Source organism: Leptodactylus fuscus, chromosome 2, assembly GCF_031893055.1.
Source record: "Leptodactylus fuscus isolate aLepFus1 chromosome 2, aLepFus1.hap2, whole genome shotgun sequence".
In the NCBI taxonomy this organism is placed as follows: Eukaryota; Metazoa; Chordata; class Amphibia; order Anura; family Leptodactylidae; genus Leptodactylus; species Leptodactylus fuscus.
In genome coordinates, this window is record NC_134266.1 from 138,535,959 (window position 1) to 138,563,904 (window position 27,946).

The window sequence follows — 27,946 nt, forward strand, 5'->3', positions numbered from 1 at the left end:
TAATAGTGGGGACTAGACACTCCACAGTGTACAGAGACATATGCGTCATACACTTTGGTAAAATAGCTGATTTGAGGGGGGCCAAGGGGTCAGATCCCCACAAACTCAATTTTATAGATCTATCCTAAGACTATACACTTCCACTGTATATGTATAGCAGGAGGTAATCACAGTCAGAACTATAGCAATCAGCTGCTTGAGCCTTCATTTAGCACTTCAGTAAGTGGAACCTGACCACTGCTTTTTTGCTGGTATCTTGTATTTTTCTACTTTGTGTATCTCTGTATGTCCTTTTTTCTGTCAAAGATATCAGATCAATGGGGCTCAATATCAAGTCAGTGGGGCCAAAACTCACAATCACCTCTTGGGCCTCATTAAAGACCGCATAGGCACTTACCAGGACTCTGCCTCTTTTCTGCTGCAAACATCAGATGACTTTACAAGCCTGTTTGCATTCATGAATGCTGGCCCCATTTCATTACCTAAATAGCTCTCCGTGGGCAACTTTCTGCTACTACCACGATACAGACGCCAATCCTGACACTCATCCTCTATCTCAAGTCGGGATAGTAGCCCTTTTACTCGGAAGCCGAGTAGCCATGTACAAGACCCAGTTGTGCCGGATATTCCAGACCTTTCTGTGCACTTGCCATCAGAGGCCTGTTCATACCTGTAGACAAGACTAAATAGAACCACTTATCTTTACAAATGGTGTGTGACATTACCTCTCAAGGACCCACATTCCTCTCCCCATTTTGTGACCAGCTGGAGATGCCCCCTGAAGACCATCTCAGTAACCAGGTATCCTCAGGGGAACATTACTCATTTCTCTCCCCTCTGCAAATGTGCTGGGCAGTAGCTGTCTCATATAGCGGGGTGACCACAAATTTTTGGAGTTTGCACTCAATGCTGTGTTTTCTCAACCTTTCATAAACCAACCTTTGCTCCTGGAAACCATTCAAAAGTACTAATCTGTGGTTCCTTCTCTTGTACTATAGCTTCTTGTTTCCTTTCTTGGGAGCACCTGGAGACTCGCACTGATGGGGAAGACTGTTTCATTATAATTAAAGGGGCGTATAGTTTGCAGACCTATACTTTTACCTCGCTCTTCCTCCCCAAATCTGGACAGAGCCACTGCTTATGAAAATATCTGGAGAATTTATGGAGAGCGTCCTGGTGATGGGCAGTGATTTTAATATGGCCCTTGATCCTGCACTAAATACATGCTCCAACACATCCCATCTCTCACAAAAGGTCAGCAGCATTAAGTGTGACCTCAATGCATATCATCTGGTGGACACTTTATGGTGAGTTCATACGGAGTTTTTTGGTCAGGAATTTGGTCAGGAATCCACCTCAAAATCAGCCTCCAAAGAACTCTATTGGGAGGCTTTCCAATTATCAGCTCAGAAGGCCTATTGAAACCTCCTCCCTACTCCGCCACCTGCCTGCTATTATTTTCCTTCTTTGTCTTTGTGACTTGTGCCTTTGTGTATTGCTGCTTCAGACGCATCTCCTGGAAATTGTACTTTGACTTGTGACCAGATAAGCCTTGTCTTCTGATTCAAACTCTGACATGATCTCTTGGGTTACTGATACTTTGGTCTTTGTTTGTTTTACGTCCATACCATTTTATACAGCTCCCTAGATTGAGCCAGCGTACCTAGCTCCCCTGCATCCAACTATTGTACCTACACTGAGGGTATGCTCCTCATGCCCAGTATGTGCATATCTTCTGCCAATTGGTACTATATGCTGCCTCCAAGATTTACACCGGGCCTCTTAGACTTAATATTTTTTGATTGGTTGCAGTGGGCCAGGCAATGGCAGATGCATGGAGATGCAAGCAATCTTGTCTTTGCTCCTCCATCATTACTGTGAGACTCTGATGTGAAATTACAAGTGCCCTTTGCTTAGATTAATAATCATGGCAGCACGCACTTGCATTCCTCTCTGTTGGAAACAAGTAGAACCTCCCTCCCTGAATTTCAAAGGTCAATGAGCTAATGTACGATCTTAAATCTTAAATCCTCTATTACAGGCTCACATGAGGAATTCTACAAAACATGGTGCTACTGTACTGAGCCCCAGTCATCCAGAGGATACCTCACTCTCCTTGAGACTGCTGTCAGAAACTCAGGATCACTAGGAGGGGTCACTCATGGACACAATCCCACCCTTTCACTCCTGCTTGTATTGGCTATTTTCTCTGTAATTAGAACTGTACATGTTTTTTTTTCCTTCACTTCCCTTTTTCTTCTCCTTCATGCTCCCCCCCCATCACTTGCTTCTCTTCGTTCAATCAATTACCCATGCTTCATATTGTTCTGCTCTGACCCTCACATCTCCCTATCCCCTTTCCTTACTTATCACCCACTGGATCTTGGCTTTTTTATGATTGTATTGCGCATCATTTTGGACTATGTGTCCAGTGTCCTTTTCTTTGTTATAATGGCCATCAAATTACATAGTAAAAATGTACTGCCCAGCTGAAATACTTAATAATGTACAACATATTACTGCAAAAGCAAGCAGTTATTGTATAAAAAAAACAACACAGTCTTAGCTCAGCCTTAGAATACATGCAGCTGACCGTAGTGGTTTTTATGCTCCACAAAAAAAGGATCTTTATTCCACAAAAAACATATAGGGAAATACATTTTTGCATTAATCTATCACAATCAGAGACCTGTATGGGCAAGCCCAATAATCAAACACAGGATAGGATGCGCTACATATTTTTCTGACAATTTCTATGGCCCGGACCCTGATCTGTGAAAACCATGGACATGTATATGGGGCCATAGAAATTAATCGATTCATATTCTATCAACTTTCATGGATCCATGAAAACAGATAGTACACAGATGAAAAATATGGTCCTGTGCATGGGGTCTAGGCATGCATTACATAGCAGCTTTTTACTTGCAATAATGGATATGGTGTTTTCTACACCAACAAAAATGATTAACACTGATCATAAATACCTAACACGTTTGCTTTAAAAAGAAAAAAAAAAAAAGCATGATGTATAGCTTCCTAAGGCTACGCTGCTGTTTGTGTTGCAGATTTTACTTCAGTTATTAGAGCGAAAGCCAGGAGTGGATTGAATAGAAGGGAAAAGTATAAGAACTTCCTATATATTTCCCATTCCTCTTATAGCCATTCTTGGCTTTGGCTCAAAAAAACACAACGTGAGGCCTTAGCCTAGGAGCTTCATTTATTTTCCACATTACATCTGTAGCCACCCCTAGGTTTGGCTCAGAAAAACTTAGCAAAACCTGCAAAAAGCAGATTTTCCACAACATGGGACCTTAGCCTAAGGCCTGGTTCACATCTGCATTCGGTAATCTGTTTCGGTAGTCCGCATGGGCACCCTCTGAAAGGACTACCAAACGCATTGACAAGCGGTGAGCAGTGAAAGCAAGCAGACCTCATAGACTATAATGGGGTCCGTGTGCTTTCCGTGTGGTGTCCGCACAGAATATGCAGACGGAAAAGTACTTTGTGATCTACTTTCATGTCTGCATGATTCGTGTGGGCAACAAGCGGAGAGCACACAGACCCCATTATAGTCTATAGGGTCCATGTACTTTCACTGCTCACCGCTTGTCAATGTGTTTGGTATTCCGTTCGGAGGGTCTCCATGCGGACACCCCGAACAGATTACCAAACGCAGATGTGAACGAGGGGTAAGAATCATGGTAAATCTTAGAAGTTCAGTGTCCTAGCATTATTACCCTAAGTATTGTCAAAAAAATCAATGACTGTCAATCAAATGGATGTCCTGTTAGACGTTTTGCCCAGATATAATATAGCATGGACACACATTGATCAGTTGGTTTATTGCGTGAGAAGGGTTAACCCAAGTTTGCTGTGGCAGGGAAAGGTTCAGAAGATCATTTATTCCACAGGTAATCTCATACAACACCTTAATAATTTGACAAATATATAATGTTAGGGCAATGTAGGGGACATCTTGTAGTACTATCCAGAATATCTTAGGGCCCCTTCACACGGCGTAAGTGCTCGGCTCATTCCGAGCCGTACACGCGAGCGCTTCTAAACACTTCCCATTCACTTCAATGGGAGCGCTCGTAAAGCCGGCTTTACGCGCGCTCCCATTGAAGTGAATGGGAAATTTTTAGAAGCGCTCGCGTGTACGGCTCGGAATGATCCGAGCGCTTATGCCGTGTGAAGGGGCCCTTACTACTATCACTCGTGTTTATGGCTTTTGGAGTCTTACTATGTCTTTTACAGGAGCTGCTGAACAACCAATTTCCTTTTTGGATCAATAAAATATATCTATATCAATATCAATCTATCTATAAAAATATATAACAAATAAAAAACAGCAGCACGGTGACGTTTCGGTCCCAACCTGAACCTTTCTCAGGCAAGTGACTACAGCAACATTATATAGCATATACAAAGTGTTTGTGTAATTCATCATAAATAATATCAATTTATTCAATATTTATACAAATCTCATAAATATAGTGTAAAAATATATCATATACAAATCAACAAAACAATAAAGTGCATCTGAGCATATGTAATCTAGTTTTGATCCATAAAGTGCAGTAAAGACCAAAGTGACATAAGTCACTAAACTGAATTATTCAAAGTACGGTAATTTTGCACAAAATATACAAAATTATATTATCTATTACTGTAATGTGCTCTACAATACAGTGGAGTCAGTTAAATATGCTTAGGAAGGTGGTAGACTACTTTAACCCCTTCCTGCTGGAGGCATTTTTTGCATTTTGTTTTTGACTCCCCATCTTCTAAACTCCATAATTTTTTTAAAATTTTCCATCTACAAAGCTATATAAGGGCTTATTGTTTTAGGGATAAATTGTACTTTATAATGGTACCATTTGAAATTCTGTACAATGTCCTGGGAAGCTATAAAAACAATGGAGAATGGGGTGGAATTGGAGAAAAAGTGCATTTGTGTGACTTCCTTATGGACTTAATTTTTACAGAATTCACTGTGCAGCCAACACCTATACTCTGTTTCGATACGATTCCAAGGATATCAAATTTATATACTTTTATTTTCATTTTAACCTTTTATTTTTAGGCCTAGAACAGCCTGAAACAGCAATATATTACAGAAAAGCTTGGGCACATTCATTAGGCTCCCAGGTGTCATGGCAACAGATTACTGGCGCTGGATCTCGTTCCAGGTTCCGCGATCCTCCCAATAGTGTCAGCGCCCATGTTCTACTGGGAAAATGGCATAATAGTATGTAGGATGTTGTGAAGGGGTTAAAGAGAGTCTGTCATCATAACCCAGCCAACAGATAGGTTAGAGCAGGGGTAGGGAACCTTTGGCTCTCCAGCTGCTGTGAAACTACAACTCCCAGCATGCTCCATTCACTTCCATGGGAGTTCCCAGAAGAACAGAGCCAGTATGCATGCTGGGAGTTGTAGTTTTGCAACAGCTGGAGAGCCGTACGTTCCCTACCCCTGGGTTAGAGTATGCTGAATCACACAATGTTTTCTCCTTGCAAATTGGTGCCTGTGTTGCCAAGTTATCTCTGTTTTTGTTAATATACAAATGAGCTTTTTGGAGCAATGAGAACATTGTCACCTCTTTGAGACAATGGCAGTGCCCTTTTTGCGCCAAAGAGCTCATTTGCGTATTGACAAAAACAAAGGATTATGTAGATAATCTTGTTTCCCTTAGTCCTAACAGCGGCACAATGTGGGGTATTTCGTGCCCCTGTGTGCTGGTAGGACAGGCGGAATTTTAATTAGCCATGTATTAATTTCACATGGCTTGTTCCCTTTAAGAGGGCACAGATACCTCCCCCCTGTGCGTAAATAACAAGTAATAATACATACATTCCAAAATAAACAACAATAGGGGGGGAATCCTTGTGCCGCTGTTAGGACTAAGGGAAACAAGATTATCTACATAATCCTTTGTTCCCTGTCGTCCCTACCAGCGGCACAATGTGGGGAAATAGCAAGTAATCCCCATAAGGGTGGGAGATTAAACACAAGCAGAATGTAATACAGTACGCCCGAAGGCAGTAGCTTCTGAGCCATACCGATCAAGTCGGTAGTGCTTCACAAAGGTCAATTCTGAAGACCAGGATGCTGCTGCACAAATCTGGTCCAAGGTGAGAGCCTTGACCTCTGCCCAAGAGGTCGATACTGCCCGCGTCGAATGGGCCCTTAGGGCAGTCGGCGGAGGTAAGTTCTGACTCACAAACGCCAACTTGATTGCTTCCTTCACCCAGCGAGAGATGGTGACCTTAGAAGCCTTGCGGCCTTTATGGCCCCCTACATAATTTATTAACAAGTTCTCAGATCTCCTGAAAGCGCGTGTGCGCTGAAGGTAAATCTGCAGGTTCCGGACTAAATCTAGGGTATGCCACTTCTCCTCCTCAGGGGAAGTGGGCACGGGAAAAAAGGTTGGCAAGCAAATGAGCTGACTCACATTCGCCCTAGAAGAAACTTTCGGCCTGAATCCTGGCAGAAATCTCAACTGAACACGGTCTTCAAAGAAGGCAATGTAAGGAGCTTCCGATGAGAGTGCTTGAAGCTCCCCTACTCTTTTTGCCGAGGTGATAGCGAGGAGAAAAGATACCTTATAGGTCAGCCACTTTAGATCCACCTCCTCCAGAGGTTCGAATGGAGCAACACAAAGTGCCGTTAGGACCTTGCTGAGGTCCCATTGGTGGACAGGAGCAGAAACTGCTGGTCTCAGCCTAGTTGCCCCTTTGATAAAGGTGCTCACTAAAGGATCCTGAGACAACCGCCTCCCCAGATAGGCGGACAAAGCGGCTACATGTACCTTCAGGGTAGAAGCTGCAAGCCCTCTGTCTAGGCCGTCCTGCAGGAAATCCAGGATCGCCCTCACAGGGGGATCGGAGGAGTCCACTTCGTGTTCCGTGCACCAGGCCTGGAAAATATTACCGATCCTACGGTAATTCTTATTGGTCGAGGTGGCTCTGGCGCTGGCTAAAGTCCTTAGGACGCCTTGAGACAGTCCTCTATTCCTTAATAGGGACTGGTCAACCTCCAGGCTGTCAGATTGAATCTCCTCAGATCGTGGTGTCTCAGCTCTCCTTGTGTCACCAGATCTGGGAGGGGGGGAAGCCTCCAATACCTGCCTTGACTCATCCACATGAGCTGGGCAAACCAAGTCCTTTTCGGCCAGAACGGGATTATGGCAATTCCCGAGACTTGGTCCTGTCTGATTTTCATCAATACCTTGGGTATGATGGAAACTGGAGGGAAAATGTATATCAGCCTGAACCTCCATGGGATGGACAGGGCATCCACTGCCAAGGCATTGTCCTCCTGGTACAGAGAGCAGAAGGTTTCCACCTTGGCGTTGAGTCGGGTTGCCATGAGGTCGACATCCGGAAGGCCCCATGTTTGGACAATCTGATGGAATATGTCTTGATTGAGAGACCATTCTCCTGATACAGGGATACCCCGACTCAACTGATCCGCTACTATGTTCAGGGAGCCCTTGATGTGAACAGCGGATAGGTGGGTCAGATTCTTCTCTGCCCACGTGAAGATCAAGTTCGCCTCTCTCAGTAGGGCTGGAACCCTGGTGCCGCCCTGTTTGCTCAAGTATATTACCGTCGTCATATTGTCTGACCGGACCTTGACTGCCTTCCCTTCGAGAAAGGGGGCGAAGTACTTCAGCGCCAGATACACTGCTTTTAGCTCCTTCAGGTTGGAGGTTCCTACCTCTGGATTCCTCCACAGACCCTGGACAGTCCTGCCGTCCAGGTGGGCTCCCCATCCCGAATGGGACGCATCTGTTGTCAACAGGGTCCAACGAGGTTGAACCGAGGACCTTCCGTCTTTCAGGTGTCTCCACCATCTGAGGGAAAGACGGGTACCGGGAGAAAGGCAGATCTTCCTGTGCAGTCCCCGTGGAGATCCGTTCCAGGCTCTCAACACTTCCATCTGAAGGGGACGCAAGTGCCATAAAGCCCAAGGGACCGCCTTGGCTGAAGAAGACATCAGGCCTAGGACCCGCATGGCGGTGCGAATGGTGATCCATCGGGACCTGAGGAGGCCCCGAACCGAAGCTTCTATTTTTGCTCGCCTTGGACGAGATAGGAAAATCTGCATGCTCTGGGAATCCAGAACAAACCCTAGGAATTTCTTCCGGGTGGATGGCACTATTTCTGACGTCTCCCAATTGATCAGCCAACCTAACTCCTGGAGGAAGGCGATGGCTATCTGGAGGTGGTGATGGAGAATTGAAGTAGACTGAGCTTTTATAAGCCAGTCGTCGAGGTAGGGAACCACGAAGAGGCCTTGAAGTCTGAGAGCGGCGGCAACTGGTGCGACCATCTTGGTGAATACATACGGAGCTGACGATATGCCGAATGGCAGAGCAGTGAACTGTAGGTGCTCTCTGTGACCAGCCATAAGAACGGCTATACGTAGATATTTCCTGTGTGGCGGGAAGATGGGGATATGTAAGTAGGCATCCTTCAGGTCCAGGGTGACCATGACCTCGTTGCGCAATAGGAAATTGGTTACTGAGTCTATGGACTCCATCCTGAAAGGTTTTTTCTTTATGAAGAGGTTGAGGAACCGAAGATCTATAATCATCCGCCACCCTCCTGTGGACTTTGGAACCAAGAACACGGGTGAATAAACTCCTTGACCCACTTCGGGAGGAGGGACCCTTTCCAGGGCCCCCTTTAAGAGATATTCTGCGACGGAAGCCTCCAGGCAGTCTTGTTGTAGGGCTGGTAAGACCCGCGTAGTGATGAAACGATCCACCGGAGGATGGGAGAACTCTATTGCGTATCCTCGCTGAACAACTTGAAAGACCCATGGGTCCAGAATGTGAAGATGCCATGCCACAAGGAAATTCGAAAGGCGCCCTCCTACGGGAGAGCTGGTCACAGAGAGCGGCGTCTCCTCAAAACCCCTTCTTCTTAGGGTCCTCCTTGGGGATCCCGCGACCCGCCCCTTTCGGACGGTATCTGGGGCGTCTCTGGCTTCCTTGTTGAGGCCTGTATTGAGACGTGGAGCCTCGACCCCTAGAAGGGGGAGGCCTTCTTTCTCTGGTTGCTTGTGGTAGTGATCTCCCTCTACCATCAGCCAATCCCTCCATCAGATCGTCCAGCCCTTGGCCGAAAACCTTCCCAGGTTGAAAGGGGAGGGAACACAAAGAAAACTTGGAGGCGACATCAGCCCGCCAAGGTTTGAGCCACAAGGGCCTCCTGGCGGCGGTATTGAGGGCCATGGCCTTGGAAGCCAGCTTCACCTGCTGTCTTGCCGATTCTCTCAGGAAATCCGTAGCGAGACGGATCTCCCCCATGGATGCCAGGATGTCGTCCCTGTTAACCCCGGAGTCGATATCCCGTTCCAGGCGGTCCAGCCGGGCTTGAAGCTTATCAGCTACTTCCGTTGAGGCGATGCCCACCGTCACCTGGGCTGAAGCAGACGAATACGCCTTCTTGAGCGTTGAATCCACTCTTCTATCAAGCAAATCCTGAAGATTTGACCCGTCATCGATGGGCACGACAGTGCGACGGGAAAGCTTAGAGATGGCTAAATCCACCTTGGGTGGCGGACCCCAGCGATCCAGCTGGGAGGGATCAATCGGATACACTGCTTTGAAAGCTCTGGTGGTGACGTAAGCCTTCTCCGGCTGCTTCCATTCTTGTTCCATTAGGCTGGCCATGGAGGCGTCCACTTGGAAAACCCTCCGCTTCCCAGAGGTGGACGCAGAGGCTTCCCCCTCGCCAACCTGGTCCCACGACCGGATGGCCTTCAGCAGTTTATTAGTCTTTTCCCGATGGAAAATTGGTCTGCTGGTACAGGAGGACTGATCGTCCGATGATATGGACACCTCCTCCACCTGGAGGCGCTCCAGGGAGGGCAGTGAAGCAGAACGCCTTTCCACGCGCTGCTTCTTGGTGAGCTGAGCCAGTGAAGTACGGATATCCTTTAAAGAATCATCCTGCAAAAAACACAAGGATACTTAGAAGCCGGAGGGGACCCTTCCCCTCTTTGCGGCAACCGTACTCACCATGTACTCCTTGACCCATGCTACCATATCACTGGTAACGGGTTCCTCCCGCAGAGGTCCCCTGCATTGCTGGCAGCGTGACCAGTCATAGCCTAAAGGCAAAACAATGACATTCAGGATACTCCCACCATTGGGAGAATTAGCAGACGAAAAAACCGCACCTACCATCAGGTAGTGGAACGTCACAATCAATGCAAGCCAGGTGTCTCCTTTTAGAAGACTTCTTCCGTCTTACTTGATCCCCGGGAGGGGTAGAAGAGGAAGACATGACAAATAGAAGCTAGCTTTCAGCGATACCTAAGCATGGAATATGAAACATCAGAGGAGTACATTCAAGAAACCATATGAGGAGACTCACCCAGCTTCTGCAGGCCACTTACCAACCTTCAGCAGAGTTTGCAGTAGAATAAATGCAGATTGAAGCGGTAACCACAAGCCACAGCGGAGAAACCAGCTAGGGATTAGACTAGCAGGCAATGAGGGATGCAACCTGCCCCCTTTTTTACAGCCCCATATCCGGAAGGGGCGTGGCCTTAGTCAAAAGCTCCGTTCCTTTGCCCTTCATAACACTCCTAGCCCTTCAAGTCACGCTCCCCCTTTGAGCCAACTACATTGGCACGTACCTTAATCTCCTGAGGACCTCCAGTGTCCAACGCTGCTGTTCGCGTGGTCCCGGAGCGGCGAATGCCGAAAACCGGAAGTTGCCGGTGTTACACTTCTAAACGACCGGCCGGAACCCTCCTACACAGAGGAAAGGTTCCGCGAAAACCGGAAGTTCCCCTCATGGAGCCGCGCGAACACGCCGGCTGGCTGCGCGCGGCTCCGAAGCCCAGCAGGACTGGATGCCGGGGAACAGGAGGTAGGATTGCGTGAGGGAGGTGGGCAAAATAGGTAACTTTAATCTTACCTATTCTCTTTGCAGGACCGACAGAAGTCCAAAGGGGCAGAGTGCATCATTGAAGACACCTGAACAGGTCTGAGCAGGTAAGTACCTGAAACTTCTTCTTACTCTTTCTCTTTAGGAGGACACAGAGTCCTCCCCACCTGTCCGATCCTTTACACAGGACAGAAAAAAACGCACAGGGGGGAGGTATCTGTGCCCTCTTAAAGGGAACAAGCCATGTGAAATTAATACATGGCTAATTAAAATTCCGCCTGTCCTACCAGCACACAGGGGCACGAAATACCCCACATTGTGCCGCTGGTAGGGACGACAGGGAACTGCAATATTCCAGCAATAGAGGCACCAATTCACAAGGGGAAAAAACTGACTCGAGTGGCCCTAACATATCAATCTGCTGGGCTGGGTTGATGGGCTGGGTTCTGGTGACAGATTTCTTTAAATATTTTATGACTCCCACAAAAAAATATAGAGATATAGAGGTACTTGTGTATATACTAGCCCATATTTATCAATCTATTTTCACCTTTTTTTCTGGTGCATTTCAATACAATAGAGTCTAATCTAGTGTGGGGAATATTTATTAAATATTTGTCCCAGAAGTTGGGGCCCATTTTCACCAAACATGTGGATTGATGATTTTATGTACAGTATAAAAATGTCCCAAATTATTTGTGCAATCTCACTTTGGTAGGTGGTTGGAATAAAAAAGAAGTAAACATGTTTGAGGATGCAACAGATTTATCACCATCATGTGACACTTTGATACATTTGTTGCAAATAATATCAACATTATATCTACAAATACTGCATATAATAAATTCCCAATTTGAATTTACATTATAAGAATGTACATGTACAAGATGGAGATACTACATTATTTGGTGTGTTGCTACCTGATATTTATATATCCATTGAAGGTTTCATCTAGCTCATCTGCCTTCAGTACCCTGAACATATATACAAAAGAATATAGTACCCCTGCGGAGATTCATCTGATGGACTCAACATCATATTCAGCAAGTTCTACTGACAAAAGCAACACCTATTGCTTATGTGGGTAAAAGGGAGAGTAGTCTTCTATTTGGGCTAAGTACATCTTATTCTGCTTTGTGGTACACTATTCTTGATATTTCCCCTGATATATACAGCCTAAGTTAGTTTTCATTGCAAATATCTTTCTACGTAAAACACAATGACCTCATACAACATGCCTGCATAGGCCAAAAAAGCATCCATGTACGAAATTAAGCATTAACATACAGTTGAATTCTATTAGGAACTGGTGATCTGGATAATATGAGAACAAGAATGGGCCCAAAGGGCATTTAACATGCAAATAGAATTGTTATTGTGAATGAGGGAAGGCCATTAATGCTAAAAAGTGCCAGAAAACCACTTTAAAGCTAAGGTCCAACATAACTGTATGCAGCAAAAAAAAAAAAAAAAAAAAAAACGCTGTGGAAAAAGACACGGTAGAAATGCATCTTGTTTTTCATTGTGTTTTCACAGAGTTTTCCTCTAAATTGTATGCCTTCATTATACTTATACAGAAAACGCCATCATTTGCGCAGGTATAATTGACATGCTGTGATCTTCATAAACGCAATTGTTTTTGAAAATGCAGTTTTTCTGCTGCAGATATTTTTCTGCAATGTGAGGATGGGATTATCCAGAATCTCATTCACTTTTCAGGTAAAAACGCTACATTTTCGCAACATGAGGCTTCAGCCTCAGACAAAAGCCCCACATTGCGGCATTGGGAAGGAATGGGAAATATCTAGAAAACTCTTATACTTCTTCTTTCTGCTCAATCCACTCCTGGCGTTGGCTCGAAAAACCTCAGCAAAATACAATAAAAAAACAGATGTCACATGGTCGTTATTCACTGTTGTGTGAATATAGCTTATAACCTGTGTGTGACTGTCATGCTGCTACTCCATCTTATTGCTTTTCCACCATTGCGTGGGCAGTCACGTTTTTGGAAATTGCAACATGTCAATTATACCTACGGATACGCTGGCAGTATAATAGCGACAGAAAGAGACTATAATATTGTCGGTGAAAAAAGCATAGCATTTCCGCTGCTGTCTTTTCCGCAGCGTTTTTTGGCCATGGTTCGCTATGTAGGACTTAGCCTTAAAGTGTAACCAAATGTGCTGTTCATTCGCTTTTCCTACTGCTTCACTTCAGTTTATGGTTCCCCTTTTTTAGTAACTGTTCACACTTCCTGCTCATAATTCATATTAATCCTTGCTCTTATACCTGCACCTATTTAGTATCAATATGATGCATATCATGAAAGTCGTTCACGCACGTTCCCCTACTCTGCCGTACACATACATCTGCACTCTTTTTCTATATTACCTGTATATTCCTGTAATTGAATATTCTGCTAATTATACTGTATTTATGTCGCCTCTAAACTTCTTTTTAGACTTGTGTTACTCCTGTAAGCATCACTTACACCAATCCACGATTTCCATCTACAGAGCTAGTCGAGTCTGCTTGTAAATACTATATATTGTTTCTTTTGTATTGCATTTTTTCCATGTATGTCTAACTCTGCATTTTGCTGGTTTCCTGTCATCTGAGCGCAGTACGTCTAGCTCAGGTGACGGCAACACAGTTAAAGTGAAACTGGTAGTTGGGTCACCCACTAAAACCGGGTACAAGGAATATAACCCTAACAGCAAAACTGTTCTTGCTGGTAAAAAATGTGTCTACGATTTTTGGAGAACACTTCACTCCAAAGTTATTTAATATTAAATAATAACAATAAAAATATGACTCAATTGTCTATATATAATAATTTCAGTGGCAAATTTGTGATAAAACATGAAGCCTAGATAGTATTCTTTTTGATAAAACGCCCTATCGCACTGTACATGTACCATATAAGTCAGATATGTTGAACTGTTACAGAAGTTATACATGTTGATCATCCCTCTTCGCTTACACCATATATCTCACTGATGTCCTACTAGATCCCTCAGCAAAGTCTCAAGAAACTAATTGAATAGACGACTTACTTTCAAAATCCAAGAAAAAATGTGGACAATTTTCTAAGTCTTTGCCCAGAACCTTAATGAGATTTCCCATGACCCGTCAACCTAAGAAAGATTAGAAAAAGATTAAAAGGACTTGTAAGCATGTAATACCTTCACATCCTTCCTATGGTGTATGCTGATCCTGCAATGTCTGTCTCAAAGGCTAGAAATCAAATGGAACTGTATAGATCCTTCAGGCTTACATGATGATTTAGGTGCAGATTTCTCTCATACTTTCTTCACGGAAATGCAGCTTTTTGTGTTACCACTTCTGTTTTTGTCTATTTCTGAGCAGCAGGAGGAAGCTGGGAGTTAGTTTGTATTTTTCACACTTCCTGTGTGAGATATACTATGATCAGCACGCTAAATGCTGTATGTTGATAGCTATCTTTCTATGTCTTCTATTACAATGATGGCTAGTTTCAGCCAATCACAGAACCACCATTAAACCACTTATAATGTACATTCATGGCATGGAGACCTTCATTTACGTAAAGTATTTTTACTATGGACAATACCTTTGTGAATAGTAGTTATACAGTAAGGGTATTGTACTGTTGCATTGACATTATGGCGGCATGCCCTTGTGATCTTAAACTAATGGCTGGGAATAACTACTCAACTCCTTGCTTAGGAATTGTGCTGGAGTTCATTGGGTGACAATTGTCTTTTGGTTCTGATTTTCTAACACAGGCTGTTGTTTGCTACCCAACGTTATTTCCTTACCAGATACAGCTCTATGACAGCTGGAGAGCAGATACCCGGAGTCACTTCATTAGCACCTGAAAGACCTGAAAGGTAAAATATGGAAGATCTTGTAATTTATACATAGCAGAAAAAGAATTATGACTAGTCTCAATGTATCCTACATGAAATCTATTATCATCACCAAATAATCCTCAATATAGATACACAAATAGCACACAGACGTATTAAAGAAATATATGTAGACATCTCATTCTCAGTATGTCGTACACTTGGCAGCTCGGTAAAGGAGTTTCTTCGATCTACTCTGCCACTAAATCCAATAAATTTACTAGAGGTAAAGATTTTCAGCCTGGTACAAGAGTTAAAAGGAACCTGTCACCAGGAAAATGTAGTGCAGTCAGCAGGAGCAACTGAGCAGATGGGGAAATGTTCAGTATCAGTTATATTTCATTTATTGAATTCTCTGCTCTTTGTATGAAGGTAAAGAGACTATCATGTCCTATCATATCATACTGGAAGCTCTCTCTGTATTATACAGGGCAGGTTGTCAATGACTGATAGGACCACCTCCTTGACTATATAGCAATGGAAGAGCAGAAATTTCAATGAATTCATGACAGATTACACTGAACCTTTTCTCACAACACTATGTATAAATCTGTCCAGTTCCTAGTGCTCTATAACATGCTGCCTGCAGATTGCACTGCATGTTCCTGGCAACAGGCTCCCTATAAGTGCAGCGTGAGCTATGAGGAATTTCAGTGAATGGACTCAAGGCATCTCTGTGGCAGATCATCCACAGCAGCAATTGTAGCGCTATATGTTCCTGGTACGCTGGGGAATCTTACGCTACATGGGACATCTCTGTAGCAGGCATTCTGGTGGCACTTTTTTTGGAGTATCTCTGTAACAGGCACTCTGGGCAGCTTCTAAAACTGTCAGTTTGTTGAGCATCTCTGTAGATACTATTGGGGACATTTCTGAAGATTATTTTACCATGCGCATGAGTGTAGGATTTATGTAAAGCGAAAAGGAGGCACATGGATGGTATTTGAATGTTTTTCACGGACAAATAGGCTTGAACAAATGGAATATTGGAATATGGGATGGAAATCCATGCAAACACGGGGAGAACATACAAACTCCTTGCAGATGTTTTTTTTGCCTTTGGCGGGATTTGAACACCAGGGCTCCAGCTCTGCAAGGCTGCAATGCTAACCACTGAGCCACCGTGTGGCCCCCATGCCACACATTTTGTCCCTGTTTCTGTCCTTTGAAAGTTGGGAGGTATGCAGATAGTATATGGAAAATAAATATGTTTGTGTGTGGGGACTGAGAGGTGATTGTCCAGTGCACTGTATCTACTTTCCAGATATTGGAAGCTGTGGTACTACTATATATTAGTATACAACGCATTTCTTACTCCTGATTTGTATACGTGAATAGATGGCCTGTTAGACTATAAAATCACTGCATTATTTATTGTTATTGCACTGAATAGTGAATTGCAGAGGACACTACAGCTATACAAGAATCTCTTGCTCTGCTCTGTAGACAGCTGTTCCTATTTGTAGGTACACTTCTATGCATGTCACAGGACTGCAACTGCATAGTGGAAGTGGCTTGAGCAGGAGCAATGCCTTCTTTATTCACAGCTTTCACTTCTGCTTTTTACACAAGCAGACCATAGTGTCTTCCCCCTTTCTTATTTGACAACATAAATTGCATTTCTGTAATTTATACCCATTGTAAATTCTGCTACATAAAAGGACACTGACTAAAGAGGAAATACATCCATTTCATGTAAAAATGTTCTTTTGCAATTCCATGGATGTTATATTTTTATTTGTCAGACTGCCATACAGCTATAGCCCTTATCATAACACACATTCAATACATGCTGGGAGGTACAAGGAAATAGAACATAAACCTTGGCATTAAAGGGGTTGTCCCATCAAGGTAATCTTTGTCCTATGTCTTATTAAAGCCGCTTGCGACCCCCTTTATGCAGATCTTCTAAGAAGTAGCGTGTCCCGGGGGATACTAAAAAACTGGTATTTTAAAGGGATCCTATCATTAAAACACAATTTTTTTCTGGTTGACACGTGGGAATAGCCTTCTTCTATTCTTCTCCTACCTTTAGATGTCTTCTCCGCGCCGCTGTTCCGTAGAAATCCCGATTTTTGTTGGTATGCAAATGAGTTATCTCGCAGCACTGTGGGTGGGCCCCAGCACTCAAACAACACTGGCGCATCCCCAATGCTGCGAGAGAACTCTCTAGCGCCGCCTCCATCTTCTTCAGGAAAGTCCTCTTCATGCTTCTTGTTCCGGCGCAGGCGGTCAAACTTGTAGGCCTCGGGCAGAGCGACTGCGCATGCCCACAGGCCACAAGAAAATGGCCGCTTACTTACCGTGTAAGCGGCCATTTTTCTTGTGGCCGTAGGCATGCGCACTTGGCTCTGCCCGAGGCCTACAAGTTTGCCCGCCTGCGCCAGAAGAAGACGCATGAAGAGGCCGTTCCTGAAGAAGATGGAGGCAGTGCTGGAGAGTTCTCTTTCGCAGCATTGGGGACGCCCCCAGTGCTGTTTGAGTGCTGGGGACTGCACCCAGTGCTGCGAGATAACTAATTTGCATACCGACGAAAACCGGATTGTATACCGAACGGCGGCATGGAAAAGACATCTAAAGGTAGGAGAAGAATAGCCTTTCTTAAGGCTATTCCTATGTGTCAACCAGAAAAAAATTGTGTTTTAAAGATAGGATCCCTTTAGTCTAGTTCCATGCTATTCACTCTTTGGAACCTGTTGTAAGTTTAAGTGGACTATGCCAATGTAGCAGTGATAAGGTAGATGGACCTTAGATCATTCTAGTGAAGGGAAGAGACAACTCAGGAGAACAAGTGAGCTGAAGTGACCTTGATAGACTGACCAAGCCTCTCAGCTAAAGGTTAGTACCAGTGTCAATATTGCAGTAAACATGGAGATGTGCTTCTGTTCTGCTCACTTTGGAGAATTAAATGCATGATGGAAACTTTGAGATGAGGGCCTGAATTTGAGAGACAGTGACTGACACCAGGGAGGACCATCCTAAAGTCTCAGCTCCAGCCCCCTGGTATCCAAAGCCATTTTTATAGAAAATCCCTGTTTCTACTGTTCATCTGTTTTGTTAGAAACCTTTAGTGAAACTGTGAGTTCTTTGTACCATTTACAAGTGTCTACTGAACCTTCAATCCTGCACCAACATGAAGGGTACCCCAGCCAGCATCAGGTAGGAGATTCATTACAGGAAGTGCGATGGGAAAATGCCTACTAACAACATCCACACCAGATGTTTAATGGTGCTGACTACCACCACCATGAGCTCAACTATGATAGACGACAATTCCCATCCTCCCTACATTCCTTTCTTGGGATGCTACACAAGCAGCAGCCTTCACCCTGGGGATTTATCTCATTGATAAATCAGCCATTGGTTAGCCATTCATATCAAAGTCCACTATGTCATATTGTTTAAATTGTTTAATGAGAAAGCTATATTTGTGCGTCTCTATAATACAGGTTGTTGTGGAAATTAAAGAAATTATGCTGACCTTGCCTATCCTTTGTCCAACAAAAAGATGGCCTTGAAAATTAAGAACAATTATTTTATTCACAGCCAAAGATTCAACTAGTTTCTTATTTTACTTAGACCATTCCTCTTTTTGCTGCCCCTACCTAGGAAAGAAGATATTGGACATAAATCAAACATATTTTCAATAGATAATGCTTTACTGAAGATTTTACCTTGAAAATGATGCAATAGGTCAACAGCTGATATTGGCAGGTTTGGAAGGCCCTTTAACCTTTTCCCATTATGGTAGATGTCAAATATTTAAATATGGCGGCTGCTTGGAGCTGAGCCTCTGCCATGTCTCCACTGTAATGGCTACAATCAGTGTTACCACTGACATGGGCATTAACCCCACCGCCACCTTGGCACCATTTTGCAATGGATCACCGGCCCTAGGAGTGAGATCAATTGCTGGCGATCCATTATTATGACAGCCAAGACCCTAATTATGGCTTCCAGGCTTGTCTCCTATTCTATGTAGCCTGTAATAGTAGTGTCATCATTTTGCAATGCATTGCATTAATGATCAGACCCCCGGAGTTCAACACCCCTAGGAGGTCAAAAATCATAGTGTAAAAAAAAATAAAAAGTTTATAGTTATCTAGGTATAATAGAGGCAGAAACCTCCACCAGTAAAAATGCTGATGTGTTTCTGCCACCATACCTAAAACCATAAAATAGTGTGCAACATGAGTGTAGGCAATAAGTTGTTGTATTAGGTATCCTGGCTATTGAACCTTATTACTGTCAATTTGAAACACAAAAGTCTCTCCAAATTGTATAATATACTCAAACTTAATGGCTTTATTAGCTGATATTTCTTGATTCTCTGACAAATACAATTTTTCAGGCTTAAAGGGGATGTCAAGGGAAAAAATTGGTTTTCAAGCTAGGACCAAGAAGTAAAGACCATCGTGGACCAAGTAAGTCTGATAAAATGGACAGTAAGTACAACTTGTCTTTAGTTTTTAACCCCTTTACAACCTGTTTTATGAACCCCCATCTCACATTCCCAAACAACTGCTTTATTTGGAAATACAACTAAAATATGTGTAGAGCAAATTTATAAATGTGTAAACTGCACAGAAATGTGGCTGTGTATAAAAATAGAATATAAAGAAGTTTCCTGTTAATAAGAAAACATAATGATGTGCTTGTGAATGGACTTGAATTTGAAATGTTTGAAGTGGCCACAATGGTCACTTTCATCAGTCACATGGTATAGCAGAAGCTCAGTCCCATTCAAGTGAATGGAGGTATGTTACAACAACAAGCACAGCATCTATGCAATGTACGGAATTATGCTTGGTATCTCAACCAACTGCTGTGGTGGTCTCTTCAAACACATAAGGATAGGTCTCTAATAGTTAACTCAATGAAAGTTCATTAGACTTTGCATTATAATTCTATTTTAAATTCTGCTTTGGTACTATTACCTGGCAGGATGACTTTTCATCCATGGTAACATAACACTGCAAGACCATAGTGATACAGATCATTACTATGGGGCCAGGGCTGCTCTAAACATAGGTTCAATGATGCAGATGCACCGAGCCCTATGGTTGCTGGGGCCCCATCAGCTAAACCAAATCCAGCAGGGCAGTCTTACATTTTGGGTGATGTACCACTGTTCCAAGTGCCAGGCACTGATTTTACCTCTATCTGTTTCCTTACCAGTTTTCTAAGTAAATCTATTTCTAAAGGTGCTGCTGACATGAAATTCTCACCAAATGTCAGTAACAACCCATTCAATCCACACAGGCAAATAGATCAAACCAGAACTTAAATTATGTGTGATAGTTAGAAATGACATAAGAAAAAAGTAACACTATTCACAGAGAAAAAAAATCCAGCACAATGAGGCAACTTCTTCATAAATTAAAATTTAGCTTTTAATAGGATAAATATATCCATAAAAACATCAGATACAAAAACAAAAAATGAAAAAAGTTCACAAAAACATGGTCACAATACAGGGGCAACATGGTGGCTCAGTGGTTAGCTTTGCAGCACTGGAGTCCTGGGTTCAAATCCCGCCAGGAACAACATCTGCAAGGAGTTTGTATGTTCTCCCCATGTTTGCATGGATTTCCTCCCATTCTACAAAGACATACTGATAGGAAAATACAATGTACATTTTGATTCCTATATGGGGCTCACAATCTACATACAAACAAAAAAACATGGTCACAATACATACAGGACACTGAAGAGAAAACACACCTACGCATTCTGAAGACCTTCACAATCTTATTGTTGCAAAACATACTGATATCATTATAAGCACAAAAACTGCTAAAATATAACTTTTACTTCATATCATGATAAAAAAACATATCCAGGTAACAAGGATCCAAGAAACAGGAATAAAACCAGACACGTAGCTTTCGCCTTTCGAGAAGCCATATGCAGTCCCTTACTCATTGGCCTTTCTAAACCACTGAAGGCTCCAGTGAACACTGTTGAGGCCATAATCCAGAAGTGGAAAAAACATCAATTGACCATTCCTGGCCACAACCAGCAAGATTTCAGACACAGGAGTGAAAGAATTATCAGAAGAATTGTCCAAGAGTCCAGGACCACCAGTGGAGAGCTACAGAAAGATCTGGAAACAACAGGTACAATTGTTTCAAAGAAAATAATAAGTAATGCACTCAAACTCCATGGCTTGTAGGCATGCTCACCATGCAACACTCCATTGCTGAACAAAAAGCACGTTCAAGTGCATTTAAAGTTTTCTCAACAACATTTAGACAAGCTTGTGAAATACTGGGAGAATATAGTCTGGTCAGATGAGACCAAAACTGAACTCTTTAGATGCCATTATAAATACCATGTTTCAAGACCAAAAGGCACAGCATATCACTCCAAAATCACCATACCAACAGTGAAGTTTGGAGGTGGGAACATCATGGTATGGGTCTGTTTTTCGACATACGGCACTAGCAATCTTCATGTATTTGAAGGAAGGATGAATGGACAAATGTACTGAGACATTCTTGATACAAAAAACTGCTGCCAACTATCAGGATGATGAAGTTGAAACAAGGATGGACATTTCAGCAAAACAATGATCCCAAATACAGCCAAGGAAATTCTCAATTGGTTTCAGAAAATAAAGCTGCTAGAATGGCCCAGCCAATCCCATGACCTGAATCCAATAGAAAATCTATGGAAGGAACTAAAGCTTAGAGGTCATAGAAGGAGCCCACTGAGCCCTCAGGATTTGAAGAGTATTTGTGTGGAAGAATGAGCCAAAACGACATAAGAGCAATGCAAGCAATCTGTTTCTCCTTACAGGAGGCGTCTTGAAGCTGTCATCATCAACAACTGCTTTTGTATGAAGTATTAATGGGGTTTTCCGGGCAAAAATTATTTTTTTTTTTAAAGTCTGTTAGTGCTATTAATGGATTAATAAATGCACCCATATAACTTTAACAATTGTCTCTGGGAGCTCCTGTTATCTTCTGCATTTGTTTATATGTTTCAGCTTCCTGCTATGTAACTCCCACACTAGCTACCTCTCACCTCATTCCCCCCTTTCTCTCTCACTCACTCCAATACACCCCTCCCTGTTTCTCTAGCTATCCCACTCACAACTACTAGCCCTTCCCTACCTACCGAATGAAGACACATACATTATTTGAATAACCTGAGCAAAAAAAAAATGTTTCAGCCCTTAAAAATGGCTTGTAGGAAAAGATAGAAAATATGTCTGATCCTGAACCGGGGAAAATAGGTACTGAAGTAGTTAAAGGAATTGGCCACTGTCAGACCAATAATGAGAGACAAATTTTATTGTTTGTATATTAAAAAGTTATACAATTTTCCAATATACTTTCTGTATTGATTCCTCAGTTTTCTAGATCTCTGTTTGCTGTCATTCATTCTTCTTACTCCCAATGGCTAAAAATCAGTCCATGGTCATGTGATGGATACACAGGCGTATAACTCATTACAGTCTGAGCTGTCTACCTGTGTGTCCATCACATGACCATGGACTGATTTTTATCCACTGGGAGTAAGAAGAATGAATGACAGCAAGCAGAGATCTACGAAACCGAGGAATTGATACAGAAAGTTTATTATTATGCAAACAAAAAAAATGTCTCTCGCTATTGGTCTGGAAGTTGTCAACCCCTTGAAGTTTTATAATGTCAGAAGAGTGGTGTTAAGCAGGGTATGATGCAGAGCCCCAATCAGAGGCAGCCAGTGTCAGAGCTCAGAATGACACCCTTTGCCTGCTCCTGCCTGACATCGCCCTCTTGACACAACATAGCCTAAATAGCACATCAGGCACCAAAACTAGCTGCATCGATTGCTTGGAAAAGGTGAGGGCTGGAGAAAAAAATTCCAACTATGCCGGAATCAGTGGAGAAGTGCCTATTAAATGATGCAAAAAGCTGGACTTGTTGCAAGTGGTGAAAGGTCCCCTTTAATCTTATAGCAAGACCATATAAGGTCACTTTCACATCATCTTTCCATGTCAGTTGGATACATTTGGATTGCAGAGCGAAGTACTATATTTTTTGCACACACCAGACCATAAGCTACACCTAGGTTTTAGAGGAAGAAAGTGAGGAAAAAAAAATATATGGGGGGGGGGGGGGGAATCTTCTGCTGACACTGTTATGGTGTCGATCTTCTGCTAGAGGGCCATAGGCTGTGCAACACTCTTGTATGTAGAAAGGAGTTTTGCACAATCTGTGTGGCTCTGCAGCTGGTGCCAAACTACAGTTCCCATAATAATCCCAACCTGTCCAGGTGTAGGGCCACATTATCAGAGGGATTTGCCTATGTTAATGTGGGAAACACCAGTCCTGTGATGGAGGCACATATGGGCACTGCAGGCTTTCTTCTCCTAATGCCTCACCACCTGGCCCCCACACAGTATAATATGCTCCACAGTAGCCTCCACACAGTATAATATGGTCCACAGTGGCCCCCCCACAAAATATAATATGTTCCACAGTGACCTCCACACAATGTAATATGCTCCACAGATTAAAAAAGCTGATGTGAATGGGGCCTAAGATGGTAAAGACTACCTAGCCACCACACTGGACAAATGCATCTCAATGGGCATAGATTCTGTATAGAAGATAAGAGGGTCTTTATGTTTATTTAAGGTTAGCAGGGGTCAGGGGCATAACTTGAGGGAGTGCAGAGGGTGCAGTTACATCAGGGCCCAGGAATCTTAGTAAGCCGGTAAGCACTGGCATCAGCAGAGATTGCAGCTTCCATCAGGCCCATATGCCAAGGAGACCCCCAGATTAACCTAACCACACTAAGGTTGATTAAACTCCTTAGCACCTGTAACCATCACTATCAAGAATTCGCTGTAGGGATGAGGTAGGGGGGCTTTGGAGAACAGCCTGCACCAGGGCCCACAATACTTTACTTATATCACTGGCAGGGGTTGTCCATGTGTAGCAAGCAAGGTGAAAATTAAAAAAAAAAGAAAGAAAAGATAGACCATTTTCCTTTTAAGGAAAACATTACAAGAAAGTGCATCTGTGCACCAATGCTGCTCTGCTGTCTGACAAACATGCTGATTTTTCCATGAGCAAATACTTATTGGGAATGAATGCTGTCTACAGACTGACAGTCACTGGAAATCTATTCTTCAGGTTAAAGTCTTACACCTCTGGCCATGGGTAATGGCATCCAGGGGCGGATCCAGGGCCGGGCGAGCCGGGCAACCGCCCGGGGCCCCGCGCTTAGTGGGGCCCCGCGGCGCAGCCCGGACCTAACAAAATGGTCCCGGTCGGCTGCTCTGCATGTCCCAATTTCAACTCATGAGCTGTATACATAGCTGTTTAAAGCAGGAGCTGTCACAGCTCAGCTCCTGCTTTAATGCTGAGCTCCGGGCCTCCGGCATTTGTAGCCGCGATGTGATGACGTCATCACATCGCGGCTACAATATGTGTCTGAGGGAGAGAGCTGCTGGAAGGTGAGTGTGTGTGTGAGTGAGTGTGAGACCAGCATGACACTGGGGCAGATGGAGGGGGGAGAACGGCATGACACTGGGGCAGATGGAGGGGGGAGAACGGCATGACACTGGGGCAGATGGAGGGGGGAGAATGGCATAACACTGGGGCAGATAGAGGGGGAGAATGGCATGACACTGGGGCAGATGGAGGGGGGGAGAACAGCATGACACTGGGGCAGATGGAGGGGGGGAGAACAGCATGACACTGGGGCAGATGGAGGGGGGAGAACGGCATGACACTGGGGCAGAACAGCATGACACTGGGGCAGATGGAGGGGGGAGAACGGCATGACACTGGGGCAGATGGAGGGGGGAGAACGGCATAACACTGGGGCAGATAGAGGGGGAGAATGGCATGACACTGGGGCAGATGGAGGGGGGAGAACAGCATGACACTGGGGCAGATGGAGGGGGGAGAACAGCATGACACTGGGGCAGATGGAGGGGGGAGAACGGCATGACACTGGGGCAGATAGAGGGGGAGAACAGCATGACACTGGGGCAGATGGAGGGGGGGAGAACAGCATGACACTGGGGCAGATGGAGGGGGGGAGAACAGCATGACACTGGGGCAGATGGAGGGGGGAGAACGGCATGACACTGGGGCAGATGGAGGGGGGGAGAACAGCATGACACTGGGGCAGATGGAAGGGGGGAGAATGGCATGACACTGGGGCAGATGAAGGGGGGAGAACGGCATGACACTGGGGCAGATGGAGGGGGGGAGAACAGCATGACACTGGGGCAGATGGAGGGGGGGAGAACAGCATGACACTGGGGCAGATGGAGGGGGGAGAACGGCATGACACTGGGTCTGGGGCAGATGAAGGGGGGAGAACGGCATGACACTGGGACAGATGGAGGGGGGAGAACGGCATGGCACTGGGGCAGATGGAGGGGGGAGAACGGCATGACACTGGGGAAAATGAAGGGGAGAGAACAGCATGACACTGGGGCAGATGAAGGGGGAGAATGGCATGACACTGGGGCAGATGAAGGGGGGAGAACGGCATGACACTGGGGCAGATGAAGGGGGGAGAACGGCATGACACTGGGGCAGAGACGGGGGGACATGAAACTGTGGGCAGATAAAGGTGGAGAATGGCATGAAACTGGGGACAGAGATGGGGGGACATGAAACTAGGGGTAGATGAAGGGTGTATATGAAAATGGGGGAGTGATGGAGGTGGGACACATAATTTACGGGTGACTGTAGGAGGATTATACTGTGTGGAATCACATGAAAATTGAATGAGAATGGGCGGAGTCAACATAAAAGTGGGCGGGGCCTAATTTGTTCCCTCTTTCTAGTCTTCAACAGTTGGGAAGTACAGGTTAGAAGTGCGAGACCCCCAGTAAGTAGGGCCCCGCCAAAGTCAATTGCCCAGGGCCCCGCAAACCCTGGATCCGCCACTGATGGCATCCATTCATTTATTCTAACGCCAAACACATCAATGAAGTGGTATTTCTCCAGACAGCCCCTGTACTCTTTACCATAAGGCTGAAGACTGTAGCAGGATAGATGTTCAGCATGGTTTTCTATATAGATATGTGGTATAATAGGTTGCCTGTGTGAATACCAGGGGTTCCATACCTTGGCGACTAAACAAAAATTGTGTTATTTGGATTATTTTAAGCTTTATATTGGTGACTATGACAATAAGTGCAGCTGTCCTTTAAGCAGTAAGGGAACATAAAGCTGTGACAGAACTGCTATTGTTAACCTGATGAAGGCACAAAATAACTGGGTCTGTTATTGGTATCTTAACCAGAACACAATGCAACCTTCTCAGTCTTTTTATTACTATTAAATATGATATTCTTATTAAATATGTGTTAAATAAAGATTTAAGGACAGATATATTAAATAATTGAATGGTCTCCAACATGGACAAATTAGTATACTGGCATAATATACATACATAGGATCTAATATACATACATAGCAGATAATATACATACATAGGAGATAATATACATACATAGGACATCACATAGTGGACTGCATCCATAGCATACAAAATAACATATTCTCATAAACCCATAGGTGACTTATGCAACAAGGTAATGGTACCATCATGAAACTTATTTTTACAGCTGTAATTTTCTGCAACTTCTGTAAAACACCACCCAGAAAGACAAAATCACCTCCTTTGTTCCGACATGAGATGCTGCAGTACCTGCCCATGCTGAAACATCCCCTATGCTGACCATTAGAGGGTTATTCCACTTTGTAGATGCCATGTACCACATTACCCGGCTGCAGACAACTCCCAACCTTCCTCTCTACTGCCTCTCCCATTGAATCAGCTGTGTCTTACATAGTGCAAATCCATTTTCCAGCATCACTGGAGGGAGTGAAGACAGTAAGGAGGGGTTGAAGCACAGTGCGGCAGGAGAAGTGAAGGAGAGAAAAATGGAGGGAAAAGGTAGAATAAAAGAATTACAAAGAATAAAAAGCTGAGGGTAAGGATGAAAAGGACAGAGTAGGATCTTGGTGTTAGGTTTGACTTCCATGTAATGTAACAATATCATAAATCTTTATACATACACTAAATTGTCATGTAATAACCTACCTTATAGATATTACTGAGACATAATATACACCAAAAGAACATTATTGTAAAATGTACAGTCTACAAATATACTTTGAACCTTCTCTATCCTATTGGGTAACCATGTTTAATGCACACCTCACATAACATAGAGCCAGATGTGCATAGAGCTTTGTACAGAAGCCCCCGCTTTATACAGATCTTATAAGGAAGATGTCTAACAAAATGAATGAGCTGACATATAAGCCTCTGTAGTATTCAGTACATGTAACATAAGCATTATATATAACAGGCACTCTATTCTTCATAACTGCAAGCAACTATATACAGCATGCCCATCTCCTGTAACATGTACACCGCCAAATTACATGAATATGTCAGTTTTATATCACATTGTAACATGCACCTTGCATTGGACACACATGTATCTATCTGTCTATCTGTTATTCCATTTCTATCATATAAGATGAATGAATGAATAAATATAAATCCGCACATCACGCACAAATGACCAATGTCCCCTAGTGCCCTTACCACACAGCACTCACCGCACAGCCATCTGCAGGAGCGTGTGAGGATAGGAGAGTCAGCAGCACAGTGTGGCTGTGTGTGTGTGTATGTGTATGTCTCTGTACCAAGGAGTCCTGCAGCTGCTAACTGTGCAAAATACATTACAAAAGCAGACACCCTCCCCCCAGACCAACTGTGACGTGTGCATGGGCAGATTAACCTGCTGTATGCTGACAATTGGCGGATCACCCCCATGTGGATGGAGCATCAGCACCTTGGAGCTCTTTCTTAAAATAGCAGCACAGCAGTCCTTCACCCTACTACATCTAAAATATGCACGCAACCCTAAAGAATGTCAGATACATCTGCCCTACTGTTCCTGGCAGTAGCTTTTATTTGCCTTTCACTACTGTAAAAAGAAAAGAAATACTATCAACCACAAATTCTGAAAATAAAATGCTAGAAATCTTACTCCTTAGTTTCAAGGAAGTGTCTGTCAAAGAACATGTCCACCATCTGAATCATGAATGAAGCAAGAATCCAGGATGTGGATTTGCAGAACGAAATGTCAGTCACAGATGAGGA

At 43.8% G+C, this 27,946-nt stretch overlaps 1 protein-coding gene across 3 annotated transcripts in view; it reads right to left on the reverse strand.

The window, feature by feature from the left end:
* LOC142195205 (CYFIP-related Rac1 interactor A-like) overlaps positions 1-27,519 on the reverse strand; it is a 49,578-nt gene extending 22,059 nt beyond the window's left edge. For 2 of the 3 annotated variants that reach the window (XM_075264797.1, XM_075264795.1), the window contains exons 1-2: positions 14,191-14,376; positions 13,970-14,050 (exon numbers count right to left, since the gene is read on the reverse strand). In XM_075264797.1, the coding sequence (XP_075120898.1) occupies positions 13,970-14,039 (70 nt within the window). In that variant the 5' untranslated portion in view covers positions 14,040-14,050; positions 14,191-14,376. Of the gene's footprint in view, positions 1-13,969; positions 14,051-14,190; positions 14,377-14,713; positions 14,779-27,399 lie in introns of those variants that run through there. The other variant, XM_075264796.1, reaches the window with a different exon arrangement.
* Positions 27,520-27,946: the final 427 nt, after the last annotated feature.